At 41.7% G+C, this 27,428-nt stretch overlaps 1 protein-coding gene across 2 annotated transcripts in view; it reads left to right on the top strand.

The window, feature by feature from the left end:
• Window positions 1-27,428, top strand: part of MATK (megakaryocyte-associated tyrosine kinase) — a 94,443-nt gene that overhangs the window by 15,297 nt on the left and 51,718 nt on the right. For both annotated transcript variants that reach the window (XM_089687461.1, XM_089687460.1), the window contains exons 4-7: window positions 7,575-7,690; window positions 8,014-8,233; window positions 14,853-14,946; window positions 16,589-16,654. In XM_089687461.1, coding sequence (XP_089543587.1) covers window positions 7,575-7,690; window positions 8,014-8,233; window positions 14,853-14,946; window positions 16,589-16,654 — 496 coding nt within the window. The remainder of the gene's footprint in view (window positions 1-7,574; window positions 7,691-8,013; window positions 8,234-14,852; window positions 14,947-16,588; window positions 16,655-27,428) is intronic.

Below are 27,428 nucleotides of genomic sequence, written 5' to 3'. Positions count from 1 at the left end.
TGATCTTTTAGCCAGTTTCCATCCATTTACATTCAGATTTTTCCAAGCCTGTAGATTTTACCTTACACATTAGCCGTGTGTGGGGAACTGTGTCAAATGCTTTTGTAAAATCCAAGTACACCCCATCCACCGCCACCCCTCTGTCCAAGGTTTTGCTTACCTCCTCATAAAAAGAAATCAGATTTGTTTGACAACTTCTGTCTTTCATGAATCCATGCTGTCTGTTGCTTAAATTTTTTTTTCCCAGCAAGAACTCATCTATGTGGTCTTTTATTCAACTCTCCAGTATCTTCCCAACTATAGAAGTTAAACTAACAGGTCTATAATTACTTGGTAAAGATTCTGACCCCTTTTTAAATATTGGCACCACATAGGCCTTATGCCAATCCAGTGGTACTATGCCAGTCATTAAAGAGTCCCTAAAAATTTAAAACAATGGCTTTGAAATGACAGAGCTCAATTCTGTAAGGACTCGTGGGTGTATGCCACCTGGTCCAGGTGCTTTATTCACCTCTATTCTGTCTAAATATTTCTGGTTCATATAAATTGTAAGCCAATGTGGATCATCTGGAGCTGTGTCAATACCATTCCTATTATGGACAAGAGCTCCCCCATGCTCCTTTGTATACACAGAGCTGAGGAAGGTATTTAATAAATTTGCCTTCTTTTTGTGCCCAGTCACCCACTCTAGATTATTTTGTAAAGGGCCTACATGCTTGGACCTGACCTTTTTACTATTAATATATCTGAAGAATTTTTTAGGGTCTGTCCTGCTATCTTTTGCAATCTGTCGTTCGTTTTCAGTTTTTGCAGCCTTTACTTCCTTTTTGCATATTCTGTTATATTCTTTGTAATGTTTAAACGATGGTAGTGTTCTTTCATTTTTATATTTAATAAAAACTCTTTTCTTATTATCTATAGCTTTTTTAACTTTGGTTGTCAGCCACATAGGTTTGATTTTTAGCCTTTTAAACTTTTTTTTTTTTAACTTTTTGTTGCCCATTGGAATATATTTTGCAGTGTGTTCACATACAGTCTTTTTGAAGAACTCCCATTTCTGTGTTGTGTTCATTGATGCCAATTTTCCCTCCCAGTCTAAGTCTTGAAGAGCAGCTCTCAGCCTTGGAAAATTAGCTCTCTTAAAATTGAGCATTTTTATTGTGCTTGCTGTTTACAGCTAACAATAAATGAAATAATGTTATGGTCACTGCTACCCAGATGTTCTTTTATATGGACATTCATAATAAGCTCTGCATGGTTTGAGATTACCAGGTCAGCTAGGGTCAGCTAGCTAGCTAGCTGGGGCCTCTATGAACTGTACCATAAAATTGTCCTGTAGTAGGTTTAAAAATGTTTGCCCTTTAACTGTTCCTGCAGTACCATTACTCCAGTCAATTTCCAGGTAGTTAAAATCATTATTATCACTGTCCCAGCTCTTGCAGCCCTTTTGATCTGTGCAAGGAGCTGAGTCTCCACCTCCTCAATAACACTGGGAGGCCTATAACAAACTCCAATGATTACCTTTGTAGTACGCACCCCCATGTGCAGTTCCACCCATAATGCTTCAGCCTCATCACACTGTCCATCAACTAGGTGCTTTTTCACACTCGCTCTGAGATCACTTCTCACATAGAGACAGACACCACCACCTTTCCTATTTACCCTGTCTCTCTGAAAGAGAACATAGCCAGGAATATTAATGGCCCAGTCATGTGAAGAATGAAGCCAAGATTCAGCAATAACAATTAAATCATTGTTCTCTTCATGTACCAAAGCTTCCAACTCACCTATTTTGCTTGGCAGACTTTTGGCATTGGTGAACAAACACTTTAATTCATTGACACCTTGTGCACATGTATTTTTCATATTTTTTTATTTTCATACCAATTCCAATGGTTGTTTGTAACATGGGAACCTTCTTATCTGCCATAGCCTTTCCCCCGTCTTTCCCCATTCCACCCTCTAATAAGTACTGACTGCTGTCTGATCTGTCTTTTCCGTTATAATCTAATTCTCCCCCCCCCCTCGATCCTAGTTTAAATACTCCTCCAGTCTTCCCATAAACCTCTTCCCCAGCACAGCAGACCCCCTTCCATTTAGGTGCAAGCATATAGGCTGCACCCCAATGAAAAGTTAGCCCAGAGCTCTAGAATCCCAAATCCTTCCCTCTTACACAGGTATTTAGTCATGCATTGAGTTCTCTAATCTCCCTCTGTCTTTCCTGAGTTGCGTATGGCACAGGTAATATTTCAGAGAATATCATCTTGGAGGTATTAAGTAAATTATCTTGTGAGCCACTGGAGTTTACAAATGGATAAATGTATTAGTTCGCTGGTTTACTTGCCCACCCTCATGTATTGTGCGCTAATTGTGAGATGATTTATAAATAAATAACCGCGCTCTAATACTATCATTCCATTGGAAAGTGTATATTACCTGTGCAAATTCTAATATTAAATTAAAAATTGTAAATTAATAACTCATAATTTGATTTACCTTAATATATTAATTTGTGATCAACCAAGTGTCACCTAATGTGTAATATCCGTATAAGTGTAAATAAATATAATCAATATACATCAAAAATTCATACTAAATATAAATAAAGATAATTTTTAAAATATTAAAAAATAAAGTCCAATGAGTATCTGTGCTAAAATATCTGTGCAAAAATATGCGTGTTCCAACAAAAATTGTATATACTCTCCTTCCAGTTGGTTTGTAGTAAGGTAGCTGAAGTCTTGCAGCTTTACTATGAGCCTGAGTGAATGTAAGGTTTTCTCCCTCCTTGATCCACTCCTTGCTGCAATTCTCTAAGTATCCTCGTAAATCCCATGCAAGAAAGAAAATAAGAGATATGGTGCCTTATCCAAGAGGTATACAAGTGACCTTTAGTGTGTTCCCATATTGCACTCACATTAGATCTGATAACAATGCGCTTGTAAAATCAATAGACCGCCACACGCGGTGAAATTCAAACTCGTGGGTGTGTTGACACACACCGTCAGTACTCGCCGTAATGTTGGTTAGATGCGTGGTGACGTCACTGCCCCTCCCCTATACCTCTTGGATAAGGCACCATATCTCTTATTTTCTTTCTTGCATGGGATTTATGAGGATACTTAGAGAATTGCAGCAAGGAGTGGATCAAGCAGGGAGAAAACCTTACATTCACTCAGGCTCATAGTAAAGCTGCAAGACTTCAGCTACCTTACTACAATCCAGCTGGAAGGAAAGTATATACAATTTTTGTTGGAACACGCATATTTTTGCACAGATACTTATTGCACAGATATTTTAGCACAGATACTCATTGGACTTTATTATTTTTTAATATTTTAAAAATTATCTTTATTTATATGTAATATGAATTTTTGATGTACTGTATATTGATTATATTTATTTAATTTTTTTACACTTATACGGATATTACACATTAGGTGACACTTGGTTGATCACAAATTAATATATTAAGGTAAATCAAATTATGAGGTATTAATTTACAATTTTTAATTTAGTATTAGAATTTGCACAGGTAATATACGCTTTCCAATGGAATCATCTTGGAGGTCCTTCCCTTCAACTTGCAGCCTAGTTCTTTAAATTGATTCTTGAGAAGCCTCCACCTTCCATGTATTCTGTCATTGGTTCCAACATGGACCAAGACAGCTGGGTCATGCCCAGCCCTAAAAATAGTAAAAGAAAATAAATGTAAGCTAACCAGTAGATTTGATTTTTTTCATTATGCATGCATGTATGGTAATTGAAAATTGCATTTGCATTACCGATTCCCAAATTTATCCTTAATCTCTGTTCATGACAGTTTGAGAAATTTCTGATCTACCGGATATGATGTTGTTTTATCACATCTCACATGGAAAAGCATCCTAACAAATGTTTTTCATGCACCATGTATTAAGGCCTGCCTTTCAAGTTTACTTTAATTTGAATGAGGCTTTGAAGATAAAGTGCAAAAAATCTTTTTCTTTGTAAGTATTAAACTTTGTGATTCATTTTTCATAACAAATTATTGGAGGTATGAGCTCAGCACCCTTTCTTAACTCCCAACCTATTTCTCCCACTATTGATCCTAACTATCCAGGCCCATATTCTCCCCCTTCCTTTTTTTTGGAAAACTGTCTTTTAAATAATTAACAAGGTATACAGAATGGATAAGGTAAGCATTCACAGTGTCTCACAATCAAGTCCAGAGTGGGTTTACTATGCTTCCCTGACATACAGAATGAGCCAGTTCCCATGTGGTTGATCTAACTCAGCTTGCAAAAAATATGGCCTGAAGCAGAACAATCAAACCAGCACATGGCAATCAGTAAGTAATGCAGATATGAAGCGTGCATACAAGCAAGAAGTTGATATTATTAGGTAGGCATTTTAGGTAATCAAAGGTGGATACCAGAAAAAGAGAAAAGAAAAAAATAAAGGGAAGGGGGTAGGAAGAAAAGCATATCTGATGCACTCCACAACCAAGTGGGACCTGCAGATCACTCCCATCTCTCTAGGCGGAAGAGGACAAAGTTTGTATAGTGATGATGGGTCAATCAAGGTGTGTGTTCAAAGATGTGCCACAACCCTATTATGCCTGTCCAAAGAGTCATTTAGTGAGGCTGTTAAGTATGCTATCCTTTGGACATCCCGGATCCTAGCGTGAAGTGCCGTCAGAAAAGCAGGCTCACATTGTTTCCATGCAAGTGCCACTAAACACCGTGCTGCCGTGAGAAGATGTGATAGCAGCCTTTTAAATGTCTTAGAGAATTTAGAAGGGAGTAACCCCAAGAGGAAAGTTTTAGGAGTGAATGGAAGCCAATGATTGAAGACTCGATGTATAAGGACATGTACTGCTTTCCAATAAGGTTTGATGAGTGGGCATGATCAATAAATATGTGGAAGCGTTCCTAGACTATTCTTATATCGCTAGAATATAAAATTTGTTGTGGGATATATAGATCAAAGCCTATCTGGAGTATAATACCAGTGAAAAAGTATCTTATATTAGCTTTCTTTATATATGGTGCAAATGGAGCTCTTAGCCACCTGGGGCCATATCGTCTGCCAAGTGGCAAAGGGTAGTTCCTCTCCTAAAATTTGTTCCCATTTTTAAAAAAAAAACATGCTTTGGAGGGGGCTAGGAAGGTGAGCATATTAGAATTTTGTAGATTTGGGAGATTAGCCCCTTGCTAGATGGGCCATCCAAGCAAACTCTCTCAAACAGGAGTTCATTTGGAAAATTGGAGGGATTTCGTCAAAGATTGGGCATAATGGCAGATTTGTAAATAACCATAAAAAGCTTGCTTAGGAAGGACATGGGCTCTTTGAAAGTCCTGGAAAGGTAATGAAACTCTAGTTCTGGGATCCACCAAATAGCCATATTGAAATAGGCCTCTATTTTTTCAACCTGAAGACATCTGGGAAGTGAGGGTATCTGGAACAGCTTGGTTGAATAGTTAGCACTTAGAGAAGCCATGGTCATTAGAGAGTGCTGCCTATGGGCCCATGTCAGGGTCCTGTCCACGGCAGAGGTTCTGGAAGATCTGGCATTTCTGCCAGTACTCTGCATGGCTGCAGAAGGACACATCAGCCTCAGTCTGGTGCCAGACGCCCTTTATAAGAAGGCTCATCACTTCCCCAAGTTGCTGAATGATTTCTAGCTCCCCGTGGCCTGTTCCAGTTTCCTCTGACTTGACCCGTGATTTCCTGTTACCGACTCGGCTTGCTCCTGGACTTGTCTACTCTGCCTTACCCCTGATCTGACCTGGCCTGGCTTACGGATACTCTCTCTCTCTCGCTCCTCTGTGTATGACCTCGGCTATCCCATCTGACTACGTCTGCTTTGATTCCCACCTGGTACCTGACCTTGGCTTGAATCGACTACCCAGTAAACCTCTAAATCTCGGAAGGGCTTGCATACCACACACAGGCGCCTCCTGTCTGCAGACCTATCTCCGTCCACCAGCTGTACTTCTGAGTGGACCACCAACCAGCACTCCTTCAGGCAACCTGTGCAACTTTGGGCCTGACTCCCGCTGTCCCACTCTCAGGGGAGTCCGGAACTTAGCCAAAAGAGAAGCCCTCGCTCCATTGACCTCCATCACCAGGTACGTGATAGCCCATCTCCACAAGGTGTAAAGTTGGGTCATAGTAAAATAGCTAGGTTTGGGAGGGTATGAGAGCTCCACAGAATGGAGTTGGGGTGGATCGTAGCCATCCACAACTTCTCTAACTCCGTACACCTATTATAGGAGTGCAAGGTAAGCCAAGAGGCTAATAAGCGCAACTGAGCAGCTAAATAATATTTGGAGAAGTTTGGAAAGGCCAATCCTCCTTGGTCTTGGCAACTCTATGATGTATGTAGTTCCAAACAAAGTTCAACAGTTTAGTTTGGAGTTTTTTAAAATGAGACTACGGGACCAGTACTGGGAGCGTTTCAAATAGATACAACAGTTTCAGCACACTGGTCTTTTTCTTGTCACTATGCGGCCAAAATAAAAGGAGATTGGGAGAGACTTCCACTGGAAAAGTAGTTTATCATAGCGTTGTAGAGAGGGAGGAAGTTTTCCCTGTAGAGCGTCTCATAGGTAGGAGTTAGAGTCACTCCCAAGTATTTCAGTGCAGTAGATATCCTTGTATAAAGGTATGTTTGGGCCAGGTGATGTAGAACTAGGGAAGGGACATTAAGAGTCAGAACTTCTGTTTTGGAGTTATTAATTTTGTACCGGAGAGGGAACCAAACAAATCCAATTCCTAGTGAAGATTAGCGCCCTTTTCTTTTATTTTCTTTGTCCATCACCGCCAATACAGAGCCCACAATTTTTTACCCTCTTGATGTCCATCATTCAGTGTATACTGATCTGGGAATTGTGCACATTGGTGGTACTAGTTTGTTTCCAACAGTAACCAGAAACCGGCACTCAAATCTCTCTTGCTACACTCAAAATGGAATAGTGCACTGGCTGAGGTGCTGCCCTTGATAGAATCTTGATACTAGCAGAAACAAAACAAAACAGGGCGCACTCTCCTTGTGCATTAACGCGAAAACCATAAATTTATTAAAAAGATGCAAAAACATACTCACAAGCCATAAAGGTCATAAAAACAGAGACAAGAAGTCAAAGGTGACAATCGTGGACAGCATGCATCCTCAGATAAAGTGCTAACACATTTCAGGAGTCAAACTCCCTTCCTCAGAGCAATAGATGAAGGTGCAATGCATAGGAAGGATACTTATATATGGAACTAAATGGCAGTGGGAGCTGTTGCCACTCTCCCTCTGTGCAAGAAAGGGGGGCAGGGATAAAGCAACGAAACCGCCCCAAATGACACAAAAAAAACCAAACGCATGTGTTACGTGACTGTTAAGGTGGAAGAAAATCACTGTGTTAAAATCACTGTGATATTTTACTTACCCAGCATAGTAGAATGTCATGCTTTTATCAAATATATTGTATTTTTTGTTCTTACATAATTATGCAATGATGGAGCATTTTAGAGCAAAACTTTTCTGGAACACAATATTTATTTGTCAAACAATTATATTACTTGATTAATCACTGTTTTAGAATAAAGGCTGGTTTCGTGCCTGTCATCATTCAACTGGTCTGGAAGGTCTGATACCTGCTAGTGCTCTGCGTGAACGTCCAGCAATCAAAGTTGATTCTCGACTTAGCTTAATGCCGTGAGTTTGCTGTCTAACCAATGTTTCATTATATTAAGATTGCTTTTTTTAGGGAATTATTCTAAATTCCTTATTTGCATACAGTGGCAGCTTTCACCCTCTTCTCCCGCAACTGCCTATAGGTGGACAAAAGTTAGTTGATTTCCAGCATTTTATAAATAGATACCAACATTTTAACTTATCATTCCCGGTACAAAATTTTCTTTAACTTTGTTAGGTTACACTGTATATTATATAACGTTGAGAAGATCTAGTATGTATATAATATCTTGTTCTTTTATAATATAAACTTTTGGACCTGTCTGCCTCTTACCACATCACAGATGGTTCCATGGCTCTATATCTGGGATACAGGCCATCCAGCAGCTTCAGACTAAAGAAGAAGGATTGTTTTTAGTACGAGAATCAACAAGACACCCAGGGGATTATGTACTTTGTTTATCTCACAATGGCGAAGTTGTGCACTACCGGATTCACCGCCTTGAGAGTAACCTTTCCATCGATCTGGAACAGAAATTCAGCAATCTGATGGACATGATTGAGGTGATTAACTTGCATTATGAAACCGCTAAGGGGGTTTAATTATTATTAGCAAAAGTGTGTCCATTCTTTGGGCAGTGAAAATATCGAATGGATAAATTACATTTATACAATGCCTAATTGCAGAATAGTTCTCTGAGATTTCTCTGGGATACAGATATAAAAATATTCTGTATATTCTGGCTTTTATCCTATTATCATATAAACCGAATCATAATTTGTGTGTAAAAAGTTTTCTGCTTTCAGGAACTAGAAGGCAAGAGTAGTCGGTAAAAGTATATTACAGACATATGAAAGTTAGATTCTTTTAAGATATGGTTATCCTTTATAATACAGTCATGTGAAAAAGTATATATTAGTACACCACATGGAAATTTTTTATTTTTTTTGCTAATTTGTTAATTTAGATCAAGAAAATTAATACACCATGTCAATTTAATGTATCATTTGTTTAGGTATATAACCTTTATCTGTAGGCCTAAGCTCCCACCTCAACGACAACAACCTCCTTGATCCCCTACAGTCTGGCTTCCGTCCCCTACACTCCACCGAAACTGCCCTACTCAAACTCACCAACGACCTGCTAACCGCCAAAGCTAATGGCCACTATTCAGTGCTCCTACTCCTCAACCTCTCCGCGGCTTTCAACACAGTCGACCACCCCCTCCTCCTCAAAAAACTACACTCTCTTGGCCTCAGAGACTCCGCTCTCTCCTGGCTCTCTTCCTATCTATCACAGCGCTCCTTCAGTGTTACCTATAATGCTGCCACCTCCCCCTCACTCCCCCTCTCTGTTGGGGTCCCTCAAGGTTTTGTCCTCGGGCCCCTTCTCTTCTCCATCTACACCTCCTCCCTTGGCCAACTGATACACTCTCACGGCTTCAACTACCATCTCTATGCCGACAACACGCAAATCTATCTCTCTACCCCTCGCCTCACCTCTTCAGTCTCCGCCCGAATCACTAACCTACTGAACGACATATCGGATTGGATGTCACTCCACTTCCTCAAACTGAACCTTTCCAAAACCGAGCTCCTAGTTTTCCCCCCAGCCCGCGCCCCCCCCCCCAACTTCTCCATCACGACCAACAATGCCACCATCAGTCCCACCCCGCAAGCCAGAGTACTTGGTGTCATACTAGACTCCAATCTGTCCTTCCAGCCCCAGGTCCAGTCGCTGACAAACTCATGTAGACTCCACCTCCGCAACATCTCCAAAATACCTCCGTTCCTAACCCCGGAAACTACTAAACAACTCATTCATTCCCTTATCATATCATGACTTGACTACTGTAACTCCCTCCTCAGCGGCCTACCTCACCACAGGCTATCCCCGCTTCAGTCTATTCTGAATACTGTGGCCAGACTCATCTACCTTACTACCGCTCCGTATCCGCCACCCCTCTCTGCCAATCCCTCCACTGGCTTCCGATTGCCCAACGGATAAAATTCAAAATACAAACACTGACGTACAAAGCTGTCCATAACCCTGCCCCAAACTACATCACCTACCTGATATCCAAATACCACCCAAAACATACTCTCCGCTCCTCACAAGACCTCCTACTCTCTAGTTCCCTGGTCTCCTCCTCCCATGCCCGTCTCCTGAACTTCTCCAGGGCTTCCCCCATCCTCTGGAACTCCCTACCCCAATCCATCAGACTATCACCTACTCTCCTCTCCGTTAGGCGCACCCTGAAAACCCACCTCTTCAGGGAAGCCTACCTTGCCCTCTGCTAATTGCTGATCTCCTCCACTCTTCCTACCACTCCATCCCCCACAGCTATTCCTCCCGTACCACTATCCCCTCCGTCCTAGATTGTAAGCTCCAAGGAGCAGGGCCCTCGAACCCCTCGTGTATCGCATTGTATTGGTATTGTACTGTCTCGTGTATTGTCTCCCATTGTAATGTAAAGCGCTGAGCAAACTGTTGGCGCTTTATAAATACTGTATAATAATAGGAATAATAATAGGCACTATTTGAATCAAGATCTAATGTTTGTTTGTTTGCCTGTTCACATTTGTTGAAAAAGTCAACAATTTGTATTATAAATATTTAAATATTATAAATACTTTATATCTTGTATAAATATCTTAGAAATACTTTAAATATTAAATACAACCCTACATTTACCACCTCTATTACCTTAGGTCTGGTGTTCTCTTTGCTATTGACGTGTTTGCTGACATCATGCAAAGATCAATAGAGCTCCCTAAGACCCTCAGAAAGAAAGTTGTAGATGCCTGTGAATCTGGCAAGAGATTTAAAAAGATTTCTAAATGATCTGAAATCAATCATTCCACTGTAAGGAAATTAATCTACAAATGGTGCATTTTTCAAACGCTAATTTGTCCAGGACTGGCCAGCCGAGCAAATACAACCCAGGAAAAAAGAAAAAAAAAAACACTGTGCTTGGTTAAGACAATAGTTGCTGCCAGCACAAACAGTTTGGATACATAAACTCAAAAACCATGTAAAATAATAAAGTGCAGCGCTATAAAAACACATAACATAAATAATGTAAATAACACTATTAATAGTAAATACACTCAAATGAAAAATACTATTATGATATGAATCAAGCAAATGAAAGAACAAAATTAATCCAATGTAAAGACTCTTTTCAAAGTCCATAAATAGTGATGAAAACAGTAAAAATTCAGAGGTGCAGGGGATCTTTTTGATCCAAATAAAGAAAACACCACCAAGTGTTTTACAAAGAGTTTATGTATTATAAAACTCCAACTAGAGAGCAAAAAAGTGCACCCGGTCCAGAGCACACGTTACAGCTTCTAACCAGAAACTAATGACCCCTGTGTAAACAGATAGGTCTGGCAGCACTTCAAAGGATTAAGAAATCCCACTCAGCATCTAACCTCCTCCAGTTGATGAATGCAAATGCATGCCTCCAGAATTGCTCAAAACAAGATGCAAGAGACACTTCCGTAGTGTAAAACCGTTTAACAGAATTTATTAACAAGTAGAAGAAACACTCACAATTGTAAAAAGGTAACAAGCAACATAGGCACAGCAGTAATATCGAATGTGGTGTTTCTATGGGTTGCTGCAGGTCATCCCCCAGATAACGCCATATCCGACAAAACATGTAGGGTGGGGCCTGCAATGGTGACATCCCGCACATGGAGCCCGATTGGCTGGCAGCCAATATCCAACCTGCAGCAACCCATAGGAACTCCACATCTGATTACTGCTGTAAGGTGTGGAAACTGCATTTATTTTTCGATATACTCCCCTGCTATATATGTACAGTTTTACCTGTGTTTCACTAATGCCTGGAAAGCTTGGACATAGAAAGATTTCTCAGTACGCCTGAACCATCCTAGGACAGCCTGCTTCAATTCGCCATCAGTGCTGAAATGCTAACCTCAAAGGAACTCTTTAAAGGGGTCCAAGCAGGTGAAAATCACTCAAAGCGAGGTCCGGGCTGTAAGGAGGATGTGGTAATACCTTCCAGCTGAGTTGCTGTAATGTGCACGTAGTGCGGTGAGTAGTATGAGCTTGTGTGTTGTCTTGGAGAAACAGGACACCCTTAGTGATCAAACCAGGCCGTTTTTTCCACAGACTCTTCTCTGCCGGCCAAAAGCGGAAAGCCGTCTTGGTGCCCAGGATAACATTTTGAAAATGCAAATATTTGGGAATGATTGATTGTGTTCACTGTTCCCACATAAAGATTAATTTCTTGTGCAATTTCACAACAGGTTATGCGTCAATTATCCAGGATTAGGTGTTCCACACGCTGAATGTTTACCACTACATGTAGTGCGCCACGCTAGTATCCCTTTTTATGCCTGTAAAATTAAAAGTCACAGTTTAACTTGAACATCCCACATATATGCATATGGTTTAATTTTTTGGGGTGTCACAAGTTCAGATTTATTTGATTACGCGGAGCTTATGTTTTCTCTTTCATTCCCAATTATATTGGTGGTCAGTGTGTCCATGACATTGGTGGTCAGTGTGCCTATTGCATTGGGTATCAGTGTGCCTGTTGCATTGGTGATCAGTGTGCCCCATTCAGTGTGGTCGGTGTGCTTCCTTTAAATTGATCAGTGTTTCCCATTACACTGGTGGTGAGTGTGGCCATTACAGTAGTGGTCAGTATGCCAAGTAACATTGGTGGCCATTGTATCCAACTACATTGGTGGTCAATGTGCCCAGTTACATTGGTGATCAGTGTGCCCTTTACATTGGTGGTCAGCGTGCCTTCTTACATTGGTGGTCAGTGTACTTTCTTACATTGGTGACCAGAAAAAAATATGCACTAATAGAAGGATAAACAGACCAAAGGATAAGAGTCCAAATTTATTTATTAGTTTATACCTAAAAACAGCCAACAGATTTTGAGGTTCAGAAAACACTCTGCCTTCATCAATGCTTCAGTTTAAATAAGAACCTGGAATGCAACATATAAAATAGTGCAGCTAATTACAATCTTATATTTATTTTGTGAAAATACCATTAATACTCACCTTAATGTATTGACCTATTATGGATAAACAGGTCAATATGCGCTTTCCCCTTAAGCAGTTTCCTGGACACCTCCTTTGCTTTTGTTGATGATGACCATGACAATTCAAACTCAGGCTCCTCTGCTCAAAGGGAATAAGAGCTCAACATGGTGTTTTTACATTTTAAACAAATGGCACTTTATTAAAGTAATATGAAAACCACTTATAAACCAAGTGCACTAAAAAGTAGCTACTTCCAAGTAACATAATAATGTCACTAAGTTCCACCCTAGTGACCTCATCACATTACTCAGAAGTAGCAGCCAGATTACACAAGCTGAAGTGATGCTGAGGTCGCTACCTTAAAGAGGGCATGTACCCTAATGATATACAAGTATTTTTAAGGTGTCCAAGGGACACCTGATTTAGATGATGACCAAGTCATCTAAATCAGGTGTCCCGGACAAATGGTGCACTGCTGGTTTTTAGTGCACTTGCTTTTTGAGTGGATTTTGTCCCAGTCTTCAAGTTCCAGAGGGCCAGTGAGATCCTGCTCCTATTTCTGAATATATGAAATAGGTGAGGTGGAGGACTGATTTTGTGAAAATTATGAAAACTTTGGGTACTTTCTGAGGGAAGAGATCCAATACTAGGGTTGAAAATAATAATAATAATATTCCACTCTCAGCACTTTGCAATGTTCTTTTCCTGCCCAAGCAGGAAAAGAGCATGAGGTCAGGAAATGATGTATATGATGAAGCCATGATTAGTCCATGCATCAAAAGACCCTGGGTTTTCCACATCTGGAAGGAATAGTGGGTTGTTAGGAATTGGTAATAAGGGTATAATGGGGCCATTAACTAACCTGAGCACCAGAGTAAAGTCGTGACTCGCAATTTGCAATTCTAAGAATACCCAAAGGTGTATGTTCGAGTGTCCGAGGGTGGTCATTTTTACCACGTTCACATGGCCTATCAACAACAGGAATGGCATTTCCAGGATTGCAAGAGTGTGGTTAGGGAACCCAGCAGGATATAATAATTTGCTGAAAACAATTACATAAACTGAGGGTTTATTTAATTACGCAAATAGTCCAGCTTCAAGGATATCTAGTGGTTGGGAAAATGAGCCTGGATGTGGGAGAACAACTCACAGGAAAGTGTGTGTTTTCTATACAAGGAAAAGAGGATGTTGGTAAATCAGTAAAGAATTTTGAAAAAGTCAGAAGTGAGGTCACCAGCACTTTTCTGCAGTTATATAGGGTTAAAGGGCCCCCAGCTATGTTGAGCCTTTTGGCCAACATGGGGCGTGATTTACCTGCACATGAGTAAAACTTATGTCTGGCATAGGTGTTGTGCATACTTTTATTGTAGTATATAGGTTAAGAATTTTATGCCTCATCTGCTTGAGCTAACAACGTGGAAAGTTCATGAATCTTCTGTTTCCCTTTTGGCCTTTCTATGTGAAATCATCTAAATCAGGTGTCCCTGAAAAATGACCTTGTGGGTCTCCTAAAGCATGATCTGGTAGAATATAGATGCCATGTTTTCTGAAAACAAGGTTTGAATGTGGGATTGAAGTTGGAGCTAATTTTTATGTGTCATGAGGAGAGACTCATTCAGTCTCCAGCTAAAGATATGTCAGGCTGAGATAGGGTACAGACTAAAGCTGACCATAGATCGGTTTTCTTTTTTTTTATCAGTCAATCGGCTTTGCCTACTAAGAGGCAGCTGGGCACTTAGGGAGTTTTTTCTGTTTGCTGAAGTTTGGACTTGTGACCAGCTAAGTGCTGGTTCTAAGGCATACTGAGATGTGCCACAGGGCAACCTTTCAAGCCCCACAGCAGACACATGCAGAGTTTGCTTGGTCCTGGATGCATCCAGTATTTTACAGTATATGCTGTTTTGGGTTAGTTTGTTGAAGTAGATGGATTTGTGGTTTGTTTTTTTTTTTCAACCCATATGTCAATTTGCACTATCTTTGATGATGGCGTCACACATGAACGATTTTAACGATCATCATTGCAATCAGTGGATGACAAGAGGCATCATTTGCAAGCAAAGGACTATGTAAAGGTTTTCCTGTTTGTTTACAGTAGTTATTATTACTGTTGTGCACATTCTTACTACTTTCCATTCCATTCCACTTTCAGTTCTACACCATTAATCAAGGAGCGCTCTGCACTAAGCTACTGAAACCTAAACCTAAACAAGGAACCAAATCTGCAGAAGAAGAACTCTCGAAAGGTTTGCTTATTCCCAAAACATTTCATTTTAAGTAGGTTAGGTAAATTATTTTCACAAGTTCTTAATTCCTAAATATGCATTGTCTCCGACCTCAACCTTCAAATGTCTCTAGAACATTTGTACAATTCAAAGCTATATTTTTCTATACGTATCCTAACTCTGCCAACTTTCTGTTTTCTCTCTTCAAATAAATCTGATCTTAGCCTCAGCTTTGTTTCCCATTTTATCATATGACAAAAGTTTCACTATGAACACTGCCTTCTTTGAGACTTGCTTTCTCTGACTGAAGCAGTGGACACAGACAAGGGATGAATCGCTCTGTGGACACATTCAAAAATGCATGTACATTTTAGGCAAAAAAGACAGAGAAAACATATGAAAAAGGTGCCTGAAGTTCCACCTGCTGACTTAAAAGGAAAGCACTAACTCTCTTTTCTTCCCCAACCCAGGTTCACACCACGCAGATGAACAGCACTGTTTTAGTTGACATTTACAGACAGATTGGCGATGGGCATGGTTACATAGTTAGCCAGGCTGAAAAAAGACACAAGCCCACCTAATTAATAAAAAACAGAAAAACCCCAAATTAACAGAATAAATAAATAGAAAACCTCCATATACAAAATCCTATACCCAGTTTGATCCAGTGGAAGGCAAAATACTCCCAATGAAATATGGTCCAATATGCTCCGGCATTGGGACAAATTCCCTGATCATCCAGAAAGTGATCGGATATTTCCTTGGTCAACAATCCATGGTGTTGTTATCTATCCTACAAACCACAACTCTCCTAAGAGAGGCTACTGCATTTACAAACTCAGAATTCTGACTTTTAGGGCTCATTCACACTTGACTTTATTTCTAACTCTTGCCAAACGCCCATATAGCGTTTGACAGGCATTTGGGAAACGTTTTTAACGCTCCTCAAATGCTCCCCAAACGCCCCGTGCCTGGATTTGAGGCAGTTGAGAGGAGTTTGCAAAGTGTTAAAACCGCACCACAAATGCCTATAATGAAGTTAAATGGTATTAACACTCCTCGACTGCCTCGCAACAGCATCGCAACTACACTGCAAACGCCTACCAGGCGTTTGCGGAGCGGCACCATAGACTTCAATGAAAGGCTTCAACTCCTCCTGACTCAACACGAGGCGCCAGTTTTGCCGCGATGCTAAAGCTTCAGTGTGAACAGCAGTGTGTGCTGCCATGTGCAGAATTTTCATAGGCATTTGAGAAGCGTTAAAAACACTACCCAAACGCCTGTATGACACCTGCTGACAAAGCTAGTGTGAACTGAGCCTTAATCTCAGAACTCTGATTTTGAAACTTTAAACTCAGAATTTTAGGATGGTCCCAGGGCTTTTCCATACAATATGTCCTATTTGCCTACTTAAAAAAGGAACATATTTAAATGTAATTTTCTTAGTTTCCAGAACAGTAAAGAAGAAATCATACACAACAAAATAATATAACATATAGGAGTTGCCTTTACTCACCAATTTTTGAATTGTAGTTGCCTGGCTGTCATGTTGACCTAAAAGCTTTAAAACTTGTCGATGATCAGGTTCAAGTATAAATGCTATTTTTCTTCTCTACACCATTTCCAATGATACAAACATGTAACTTATCTTCCTTCCTTACAGCTGGATGGTTACTTAGTTTTCAGCGCTTGACTCTTGGAAAGAAGATTGGCCAAGGAGAGTTTGGAGGTAAGGTAGAGAAAACACAAAAAAATCAGTAACAGTAATGCACTGTGTAGTCATGATGATGCCCGGGTAAGTTGGCACACTAGGGTTTTTTACTAAAACTAAAGAGTGCAAAATCTGGTACAGCTGTGCAATCAATTTCTAACTTTAGCTTGTTTAATTAAGCTTTGCCAAAAAAAAAACCTGGAAGCTGATTGTTTATATGCAGAGCTACATCAGATTTTGCACTCTTCAGTTTTAGTAAATCAACCCCATTGCCTCATGAGACATGTATAGCAATATTGTACAATGTATTATTACAAAATATGAAAACACTACATGATTTGCTGGTGTGAAAGTGATAACATGTTTCACATTGAAAGCGGACGTGATGTAACACTCTTTTGCTTCTGCTGTGTGATGAGACACCTAGCTAACATGTGGGAAGCCTCACTTTCGTCCTTCAATACGTGCGCTGCTGGAAAAACAGAGTCATGTCAGAGCTTACTGAGCTTCAAAGAGGGCAAATTGTTGGTGCCTGCTTAGCTAGTGCCTCTGTGACTGAAGTTGCCAATTTACTGTGTCGTGAGGTACAGTATCAAAGATTGACAGCAAATACAGTGTCCGGGAAAACATCGTCTGATAAGCATAAATCACTGTCGACATGGTCAAGTGACCGAAAAAGACAAAAGGACACAGAATTGTGACCCGAAATAAGAGAACAACTGCTGCAAAAGTGACTGCAGAGCTTAATACCATTTTTCCAAAGCCCATGTCCATGAAAAATGTGTGGAAGGAACTCCATAAGCAAAACATTCACAGGCGATCTGCAATTGCCAAACCACTAGTGACCGGTTTTTAACCACTTGTCCTCCAGAGAATTTATCCCCCTTCCTGACCAGGCCATTTTTTGCGATACGGCGCTGCGTTACTTTAACTGACAATTGCGCGGTCATGCAACACTGCACCCAAATTAAATTTATGTCTGTTTTTCCCACAAATGGAGCTTTCTTTTGGTGGTTTTTATTTTTTGCTATATAAACAAAAAAAGACCGACAATTTTGAGAACAATATTGAGAACAATATTTTTGACTTTTTGCTATTAAACATGTCCAGTAAAAAAATTAAAGAAATCAAATTTCATCATAGATTTAAGGGAAAATGTATTTTGCTGCATGTCTTTGCTAAAAAAAAATCCCAATACGTGTAAATTAATTGGTTTACGTGAAAGGTATGTCTACAAATGGCGGTATATATACTGGAATTTATGTATATATATATATATATATATATATATATATATATACAGTCATGGCCGAAATTGTTGGCACCCTTGATATTTCTCCAGGAAATCATGTATTTCTCACGAAACGTATTGCATTAACACATGTTTTGCTATACACATGTTTATTCCCTTTGTGTGTATTGGGACAAAACAAAAAAAGGGAGGAAAGAAAGCAAATTCGACATAATGTCACACAAACCTCCAAAAATGGGCTGGACAAAAGTATTGGCACCCTTTCACAACTGCGGATAAATAAGAATGTTACAAGCATGTGATGCTCCTGTAAACTCACCTGGGGCAAGTAACAGGTGTGGGCAATATAGAAATCACACCTGAAAGCAGATAAAAAGGAGAGACGTTCACTTAACCTTTGCATTGTGTGTCTGTCTGTGCCACACTAAGCATGGACAACAGAAAGAGGAGACGAGAACTGTCTGAGGACCTGAGAACCAAAATTGTGGCAAAATATCAACAATCTCAAGGTTACAAGTCCATCTCCAGAGAACTAGATTTGCCTTTGTCCACAGTGCGCAACATTATCAAGAAGTTTGCAACCCATGGCACTGTAGCTAATCTCCCTGGTCGTGGACGGATGAGGAAAATTGATGAAAGATTGCAACGCAGAATAGTCCGGATGGTGGATAAGCAGCCCCAAACATGTTCCAAAGACATTCAAGCTGTCCTGCAGGCTCAGGGAGCATCAGTGTCAGCGCGAACTATCCGTCGACATTTAAATGAAATGAAACGCTATGGCAGGAGACCCAGGAGGACCCCACTGCTGACACAGAGACATAAAAAAGCAAGACTACAGTTTGCCAAAATGTACTTGAGTAAGCCAAAAGCCTTCTGGGAAAACGTCTTGTGGACAGATGAGACCAAGATAGAGCTTTTCGGTAAAGCACATCATTCTACTGTTTACCGAAAACGGAATGAGGCCTACAAAGAACAAAACACAGTACCTACGGTAAAATATGGTGGAGGTTCAATGATGTTTTGGGGTTGTTTTGCTGCCTCTGGCACTGGGTGCCTTGACTGTGTGCAAGGCATCATGAAATCTGAGGATTACCAAAGGATTTTGGGTCGCACTGTAGGGCCCAGTGTCAGAAAGCTGGGTTTGCGTCCAAGATCCTGGGTCTTCCAGCAGGACAATGACCCCAAACATACGTCAAAAAGCACTCAGAAATGGATGGCAAAGAAGCGCTGGAGAGTTCTGAAGTGGCCAGCAACGAGCCCAGATCTAAATCCCATTGAACACCTGTGGAGAGATCTTAAAATTGCTGTTGGGAAAAGGTGTCCTTCCAATAAGAGAGACCTGGAGCTGTTTGCAAAGGAAGAGTGGTCCAAAATTCCGGGTGAGAGGTGTCAGAAGCTTATTGATGGTTATAGGAAGCGACTGATTTCAGTTATGTTTTCCAAAGGGTGTGCAACCAAATATTAAGTTAAGGGTGCCAATACTTTTGTCCAGCCCATTTTTGGGGTTTTGTGTGACATTATGTCATATTTGCTTTTCTGCCTCTGTTTTATATTTGTTCCAATACATACAAAGGGAATAAACATGTGTATAGCAAAACATGTGTTAATGCAATACCTTTTTTGTGTGAAATACTTGATTTTCAGGAAAAATATCAAGGGTGCCAACAATTTCGGCCATGACTGTATTAGTAATGGCAGCAATCAGCAACTTATAGCGGGACTGAGGCAGGCATTCTGACACTGGGGGGGAGCTGACTAATGTCAATGACATCCCCAGTGACACTAATGCAGTAGTGCTAATAAAAAGCACTGATACTGTACTAATGACATGGGGCAGGAAGAGGTTAACATCTGGGGCGATCAAAAGGTTAACTTTGTGCTGTTTTACTGAGTGCTGTGTGTGTGTTTTACTGTGTAAGCACATTGCTTTGTATTGCTCTGATATGCAGAGCAATACAAAGCAGTGTGCAGGAGCTGACAGGGGAGAGATCTGTACTACTTATCGTATTTTTTGCTCCATAAGACACACCTTGGTTTTAGAGGAGGAAAACAAGAACAAAAATATTCTGAACCAATGGACTGCAGACATAGTACAGGAGATGACCAGAGACTGCGGACATACTACAGGTGATGACCAGAGACTGTGGACATACTATAGGTGATGACCAAAGACTGCGGACATAGTACAGGAGATGACCAGAGACTGTGGACATACTAAAGGTGATGACCAAAGACTGCGGACATAGTACAGGAGATGACCAGAGACTGTGGACATACTAAAGGAGATGACCAGAGACTGCGGACATACTACAGAAGATAACCAGAGACTGCCGACATACTACAAGAGATGACCAAAGACTGCAGGCATAGTACAGGACATGACCAGAGACTGCGGACATAGTACAGGAGAAGACCAGAGACTGCGGACATAGTACAGGAGATGACTAAAGACTGCGGACATACTACAGGAGATGACCAGTGACTGCGGACATACTACAGGAGATGACCAGTGACTGCGGACATACTACAGGAGATGACCAGTGACTGCGGACATACTACAGGAGATGACCAGTGACTGCGGACATACTACAGGAGATGACCAGAGACTGCGGACATACTACAGGAGATGACCAGAGATTGCGGACATAGTACAGGAGAAGACCAGAGACTGCGGACATAGTACAGGAGATGACCAGAGACTGCGGACAAAGTTCAGGAGATTACCAGAGACTGTGGACATACTACAGGTGATGACCAAAGACTGCGGACATAGTACAGGAGATGACCAGAGACTGCGGACATACTAAAGGAGATGACCAGAGACTGCAAACATACTACAGAAGATAACCAGAGACTGCCGACATACTACAAGAGATGACCAGAGACTGCGGACATAGTACAGGAGAAGACCAGAGACTGCGGACATAGTACAGGAGAAGACCAGAGACTGCAGACATACTACAGGAGATGACTAGAGACTGCGGACAAACTACAGGAGGTGACCAGAGACTGTGGACATAGTACAGTAGATGACCAGTGACTGCGGACATACTACAGGAGATGACCAGTGACTGTGGACATACTACAGGAGATGACCAGAGATTGCGGACATAGTACAGGAGAAGACCAGAGACTGCGGACATACTACAGGAGATGACCAGTGACTGCGGACATACTACAGGAGATGACCAGTGACTGTGGACATACTACAGGAGATGACCAGTGACTGCGGACATACTACAGGAGATGACCAGTGACTGCGGACATACTACAGGAAATGACCAGAGACTGCAGACCTTTGGGTAACGGGGGGGGGTACCCGAAGTTGTCCTCCCTGTAGTCTTGTGGGATATGTGACAGGTCCCAGAAGACTACAGGTGGCCATTCACAAAGCGCAGCGCTTCTCGCGCATGTGCAGTGGGCACCTGGCTGTGAAGCCGCAAACTGTCACAGCCAGGTGCCCACACTGAAGATGCTGATGCTGGGGAGAGAAGATGGCTGGTGAAAGCAGGACAGCGCTTGACCGAGGAACAGGTAGGACCGAGGAGCAGGTTCTTCTGCATAGTAGAGCAGAGCGGCCGGCCGGGTATTCTAACACGGTGGCAGCAGGAATACCAGGCCGGCTGCTCCGTATTTGCTCCATAAGACACACAGACATTTTCCCCCATTTTTTGGGGGGGAAAAAGGGCATTTTATGGAGCGAAAAATACGGTACATACAGACCTCTCCCCAGTCACTGATACTCGGCGATTGCCGGGTGCCAGCAGGAAATCACCGGCCAGGATCCAGTGATCGACAGCTGAAGCCAACAATGGTGACGTGGGTATGGCAAGCGCGCCCCCTACCCGGAAATGCAAAATCACGTATATATATATGTGATTTTATGCAGCCCTGCTGCCCTGTAGCAGTATTTCATGTGGCAACACTTTCCCAAGCTTACGATCAGGACTGTCTTGTGCCAATGGTAAAGCATGGTGTCGGCACCATCATGGTTTGGACAACCATATCTTGGTATTCTGCAGGCCCCATCATCACCTTGAAAGGTAGAGTCACTACTGGCAAAGACTATGTACACATTTTGACCGACCATGTGCACCCCATGGTGCAAACAGTGCCATTTACCAAGATGATAATGCTCTGATTCACACAGTTGGTGTTGTCAAATCATGCTTTGACAAGCATGCAGACAAAGTCTCACACCATCCCTGGGTGCAGCAGTCGCCAGACCTCAATATCATAGAGCCACTATGGTCAATTTTGGAGAACAAGGTTCAGTCTAATTTTTAGTATCTCTACAAGAACTGAAACGATTTTTGCAGGAAGTGATATCAGATTCCATTACCCACCATCCAAGACTTCTATTTGTCAATTCCCAGGTGAATTCAGACTGTCTTGGATGCCAAAGACTGTCCAACACCATATTAAGTAACGATTTTGTTCTTTTACCATCATTTTCTCCAATCCCTTTCTGGAAACATGCATTAGATTTTTCAGGAGTTAAAATGTTTTCCTGACAGTTCCATGTCAGCCTACCACTGAGGTATGACCCGCCCATACCCCCAGCTGCAGGACCTAACTCATAAATTTTACATCATCTCCCAGGCTGGTGCACTCCACAAAAAACTTATTGACCTCATGGGTGGCTGCCTGTGGAGTCTCGCCAGAGACAATTTGCAAGGTGACAACATGGTCATCCATACACACCTTTATTTCTCATTATCCATCGTTGTTGACAACTGTTAATTTTAGCAAAATGTTTACCTCTTCAGTCAGATGCCACAATTAACCTTATTTTGTTTCCCAATCATCCCACCCTGGTTATCTAGTTAATTCCCAGTGGTAGGCTGACATGGAGCTGTCAGGAAAACAGAAAATTGAATACCAAATACTGCAATTTTAATTTCTTGATGAGCTCCATGTCAGCACAAAGTCCCACCCAAGTGCAGAAATCTAGCTACAGTATGTACCGCAGGCCTGGGAGAGTCAGAGAGAGAGGACTCATTCATGAGTTAGGTCCTGCAGGTGGGGGTATGGGTGGGGCATACTCTAGTAGTAGGCTACATGAATCTCATCAGGAAAGGATAACTGTGGCAAGTATTTTTTTTTTTTTGTAAAATTATTTTTAATGGTATTTTTCAGAAGACATACAAAATTAACAACAAAAGAACAATCTATGGCTACAGCCGAACAAGCCAGGTAGTCATCCAAATACAAACTACAAAAGAGAGGAAACCATGCCCATGTTGTACAGTGAACGTCAATATACATATACATTCAGGAGATAAAAGACACCCCCCTACCAAAGAAAACATACATCCTACAGGTTACAAAGAAACATGCACCACACCATTTCTGCACATAAAGGCATATTGTCACAAAGTCCAGCAACATGAACTCACAGGCCAACAAGACCACTAAGCAGTAGGCATGAACAATCTAATATAATTGTCATGGAAACCAAAGTTTAGTACTCCTCAGTCTGCCACTGAAAGTGAGGAAGAAACCCAGCCACCCCAGACTTTATCAAATTTAAGGGGTACCCCTCTATTAGCTTAAGTGGTCTTATATAATGGGAGGGCCTTATTTATAAGAGCTTTCCAAGCTGCAACAGTTGGAGCCTCGGGTTTCTTCCAGGACAGTACAATAAGTTTACGTGCATAATTAAAAAGGAGAGTAAGAAAAGTATGAATGGCCCTAGTGGGGGCCAAGTCATCCACCAAACTCAGGAGTCAAAGCCATACAGGCAAAGGGGTATATTAGTGACTGACTGGACTCACTGAAGCACTCCAGACCAGTATCGCTGTATGGCAAGGCAGTCCCAGAAAACATGCATAAAATCCACCCCAGAGGCTGAACAATGCCAAGAGGATGAGTTGTTACCAAATATTTTAAAGGCAAATTTGTCTTTATTAGGTTTTTAACAACCGGGTATACAGAAAGGAAAAAGAAAGGGACCAGCAATTACATACACATATGGACAATTATCAGGCTCAAACAGGAGATGAGCCAAAGAGATAACTGTAGTCAACGAATATCACTGGCCAATTTAGAAAAACCTTGAGAAGTAACATATGTTAGGCATATATCTGAAAAAATTGTCCCATAAAAAGGCATTAAGAGCATCAATATATGTCTAAGTAGAGTTCACCATATAAAACAAAAGAAGAGAGTCGGGAGCCGGGACAGACAAGGGGCGGAACCAGGATAGCCCCACTCCAAAGGTGCCTAAACTGGGCATTCCAAGCATTCAAATCAAAAGCAATTACATTGACATAATACAAATAACCATGGTTCCACCCTACTGAACGGGCGAAGTCTAAGGAGGCACCGCAGGAGCACATAACTCCCGAAGGGTCGAGGAGGAGGAAAAATGGAGCCAGACTGACCATAATAACTTAATAATGATAACAATGTTTTTCATAGGTATCATTGGCAAATTCCAACATCTCTTTCATTCGCATGATATTAATCGCAGAAACCTACAACGGTAGGGGGGAGGGTGGCCGTTTTCCAGAAAAGCGGTATCAATTGGCGAGCCGCAGACAGGAAGAAACGTAATAAACATTTCTTCTGTGCCACCAACAAACCTGGTAAGATGGAGAGAAGGCCAATCTCTGGCAATGAAGTCAGGGACTCACCATAGATTTTATTATAGACTTAAAAAACTTGACACCAAAAGGGTCGAATTTTATTGCATTCCCACCAAATATGGAACTAAGTACCCACCTCTGTATTACAACGCCAACAAAGATTGGATGTAGAAGGGAACATCTTGTGAAGGGAATAAGGATCCCTATACCATCTGGAGAGGAGCTTAAAATTATTTTCTTGAAAGTAGCAAGATATAGAGGATTTATGGGTGAAGTAGAGTGACGTAAACCATTCCTCATCAGATATATCTTTGCCAATATCCCGTGACCATGCCCCGGTGAAGGGCGGAGGTTCAGCATGGATTGCAGCATGTATTACCCTATACCCTATAAAGGGAGGCCAAGACATGTCTCAGTGGTTCAGAGAGGGAACATAACCGCTCTAATTCAGTAAGCAGGAGATGAATTTGAGAAGTGGAATGTAAAAGTTTACAAAACGAAGATAGATGTAAAGCAGTCAGCCAATCCCTGGAGCCGCCAGGGAGGAGTGGGAGACCTGTCTGAGGGTGGATAAAGTCCCAAGCTACCGCCCAAGGGGTATGGGCAAAGGGACCCAGCACAGAGGATCCCGTCCCTTGGGGGAGAGAGGGATTATCAAATAGGGAGGATTAAGGGGAAGGGATAGAAGGGTAAGGAGGCCATGTTTATACCACAAGCACAAAGCAGCCACAGTCAATGGAGACAGGCCAGGTAAAAGCTGAAGGTCACAGTCGTAACCCCAGAGGAGGGCCGTAGGTCAATCTGTGATAGGTCCTGTTCTATCATACAGGAGGCTTTAAGCAAGGGTCTGGGGAACCAGTCAAGTACCCGTGCTAACAGGGCGGCCCTATAATACAACACAAAATCAGGTAAACCCACTCCACCCCTAAGCTTCAGATAAGTGAGCAGCTTGTATTTCAATCTCGAGAAACCTCAATGCCAAATAAACCTGATTGATAAAGAGAGAAAGAAACTCTTGGGCAAAGAAACCTTCTGGAAAACGTATAACATTAAGGGTATTAATGTGTCCAAACCAGGGCAGAGAGGAGGCTCTCTGCCAAGTCTTTGCGGAGACGTGTAAGTAGGGTCAAATAATTAAGCAAGTAAAGTGCAGCAGGATCAAAAGAAATCAGAACCACGAGATAGCCTTTGGACGGCATTCAAAAGAAAAGCTAGAGCGAAGGTGTGACAGCACACAATCAGGTAGAGAAATATTTAATGCCTCCGTTTTTGAGATGTTAAGTTTGAAGTTACTGAACTAACCGAATCTGTGGAACTTACGAAGCAGCCTAGGGAGAGAAATGAGTGGTTGTTGCATATAAATTAGGAGGGTGTCTGCATAAAAATAAAGTTTATGATATGAGGAGGGGGTATGAATGCCTAGAATAGAATCATTAGCCTGTATAGCCCATGCCAGATGTTACATGACCAAAACAAAAAGTAGGGGAGACAGAGGGCATCCCTGTCTAGTACCATTCAAGATAGAGAAGGGCGCAGAGGCCATGCCATTCGTGAGAACAGATGCCATGGGGTGAGAGTAAAGGGACATAATCTTATCGATGAACCGCAGACCCAGACCTGTCTGCTCTAGGGTAAGGTGCAGGAAACGCCAGTTGACTCGATCAAATGCCTTCAGACGGTGTTGTTTGCTGTATGAGATGAGGTGGATTGTTTTAGTAGTATTGTCCCTAGCTTCAAAACCGGGAGCAAACCTGACCTGATCATGATGTATCAGGGCTGGAAGGAATGGAGAAAGACGGTTCACCATGAGTTTTGTGAAGAGCTTAATATCCAGGTTAAGCAGAGAGATCGGGCGGTAGCTACTACAGAGAGAAGGATCTTTACCTGGTTTAGGGATAACCAAAATATTAGGCTGGGGAGAGTCATCAATGGCAATAAAGGCCTGAGTTAAAAGCGGGGCCCTCATAGGGTCAAATGTTTTGTAGAATCTTGGGGTAAACCCATCAGGGCCTGGGCACTTACCAGATTTAAGGACCTTGATTGCTCCAAGAACTTCCAAGACAGAAAAGGGCTCCTCAAGTTTAAGAGAGTCCTGCACATCAAGAACCATTAATGCTGTCTCCGCAATGTATTGTGTCATAGCCTGGGGGCAAGAATCCACCTGAACAGCAGGGAAAGCGTGGAAAAATTATAAAGTTGAGAGTAGTAGGTTTTAAACGCCGCTGCAATTCCCTTGTGGGAAATTTTGGTGTTATCAGGAGCTTGAATACTTTGAATCAGATGACGAGATGGATGAGGGTGCAGTACCCGCGCTAAATGTTGACCACATTTGTTAGCTAGAGAATAATGGGCATCGCACGATAAGGGAGGAGGATTCTAGTAAGTTAAGTTGTGATGGGCATTAAAGAGGTCCACTGTGAGCCCCGAATCTAGTGTACACTTGTGGGAGGACTCTAATGCTGCAACAAGTGAAAACAATCAACGAATCTCCATCGTCCTAGCCTTCTTCACTCAGGAGCCACGCTGGATGAGCCCTCCTCAGAGGACGCATTTGAGGGCTTTCCACTGAGTAAGGGGGCCTGTGGTATCCGAGGCGTGATCCAGAACAAAGTTTTGTATGGCCTTCATGACTTCCGCAACACATACGGAATCTTTAAGTAAAGTATCATTCAGGCTCCAGGAAAAGCGGCATGAAGGCATGGGAAGATTGTGGCTAGTGAGATGAATAGGGGCATGGTCTGACAATAAAAAATTACAGAGGGAAGCCGAAATAGGGGAATCAAGTAAGGATTGTGAAACAAAGAAATAGTCAATACGATTATAGGACTCATGAGCTGCCGAATAATAACTATAATCACGCTCCGAAGGGTGTAGGACACACCAGACATTCACTAAGTGCAGGTCATGTAGATGAGATTTGATTTGAGTTAACACCAGAAAAGAAAGAGAA

The sequence above is a fragment of the Staurois parvus genome, unplaced genomic scaffold (genome assembly GCF_062004578.1).
Source record: "Staurois parvus isolate SC_StPar_1 unplaced genomic scaffold, SC_StPar_1.0 ptg000425l, whole genome shotgun sequence".
NCBI classification, from domain to species: Eukaryota; Metazoa; Chordata; class Amphibia; order Anura; family Ranidae; genus Staurois; species Staurois parvus.
Note: the sequence above shows the minus strand (reverse complement) of the source record. Positions and strands in the feature narration are given on the sequence as shown.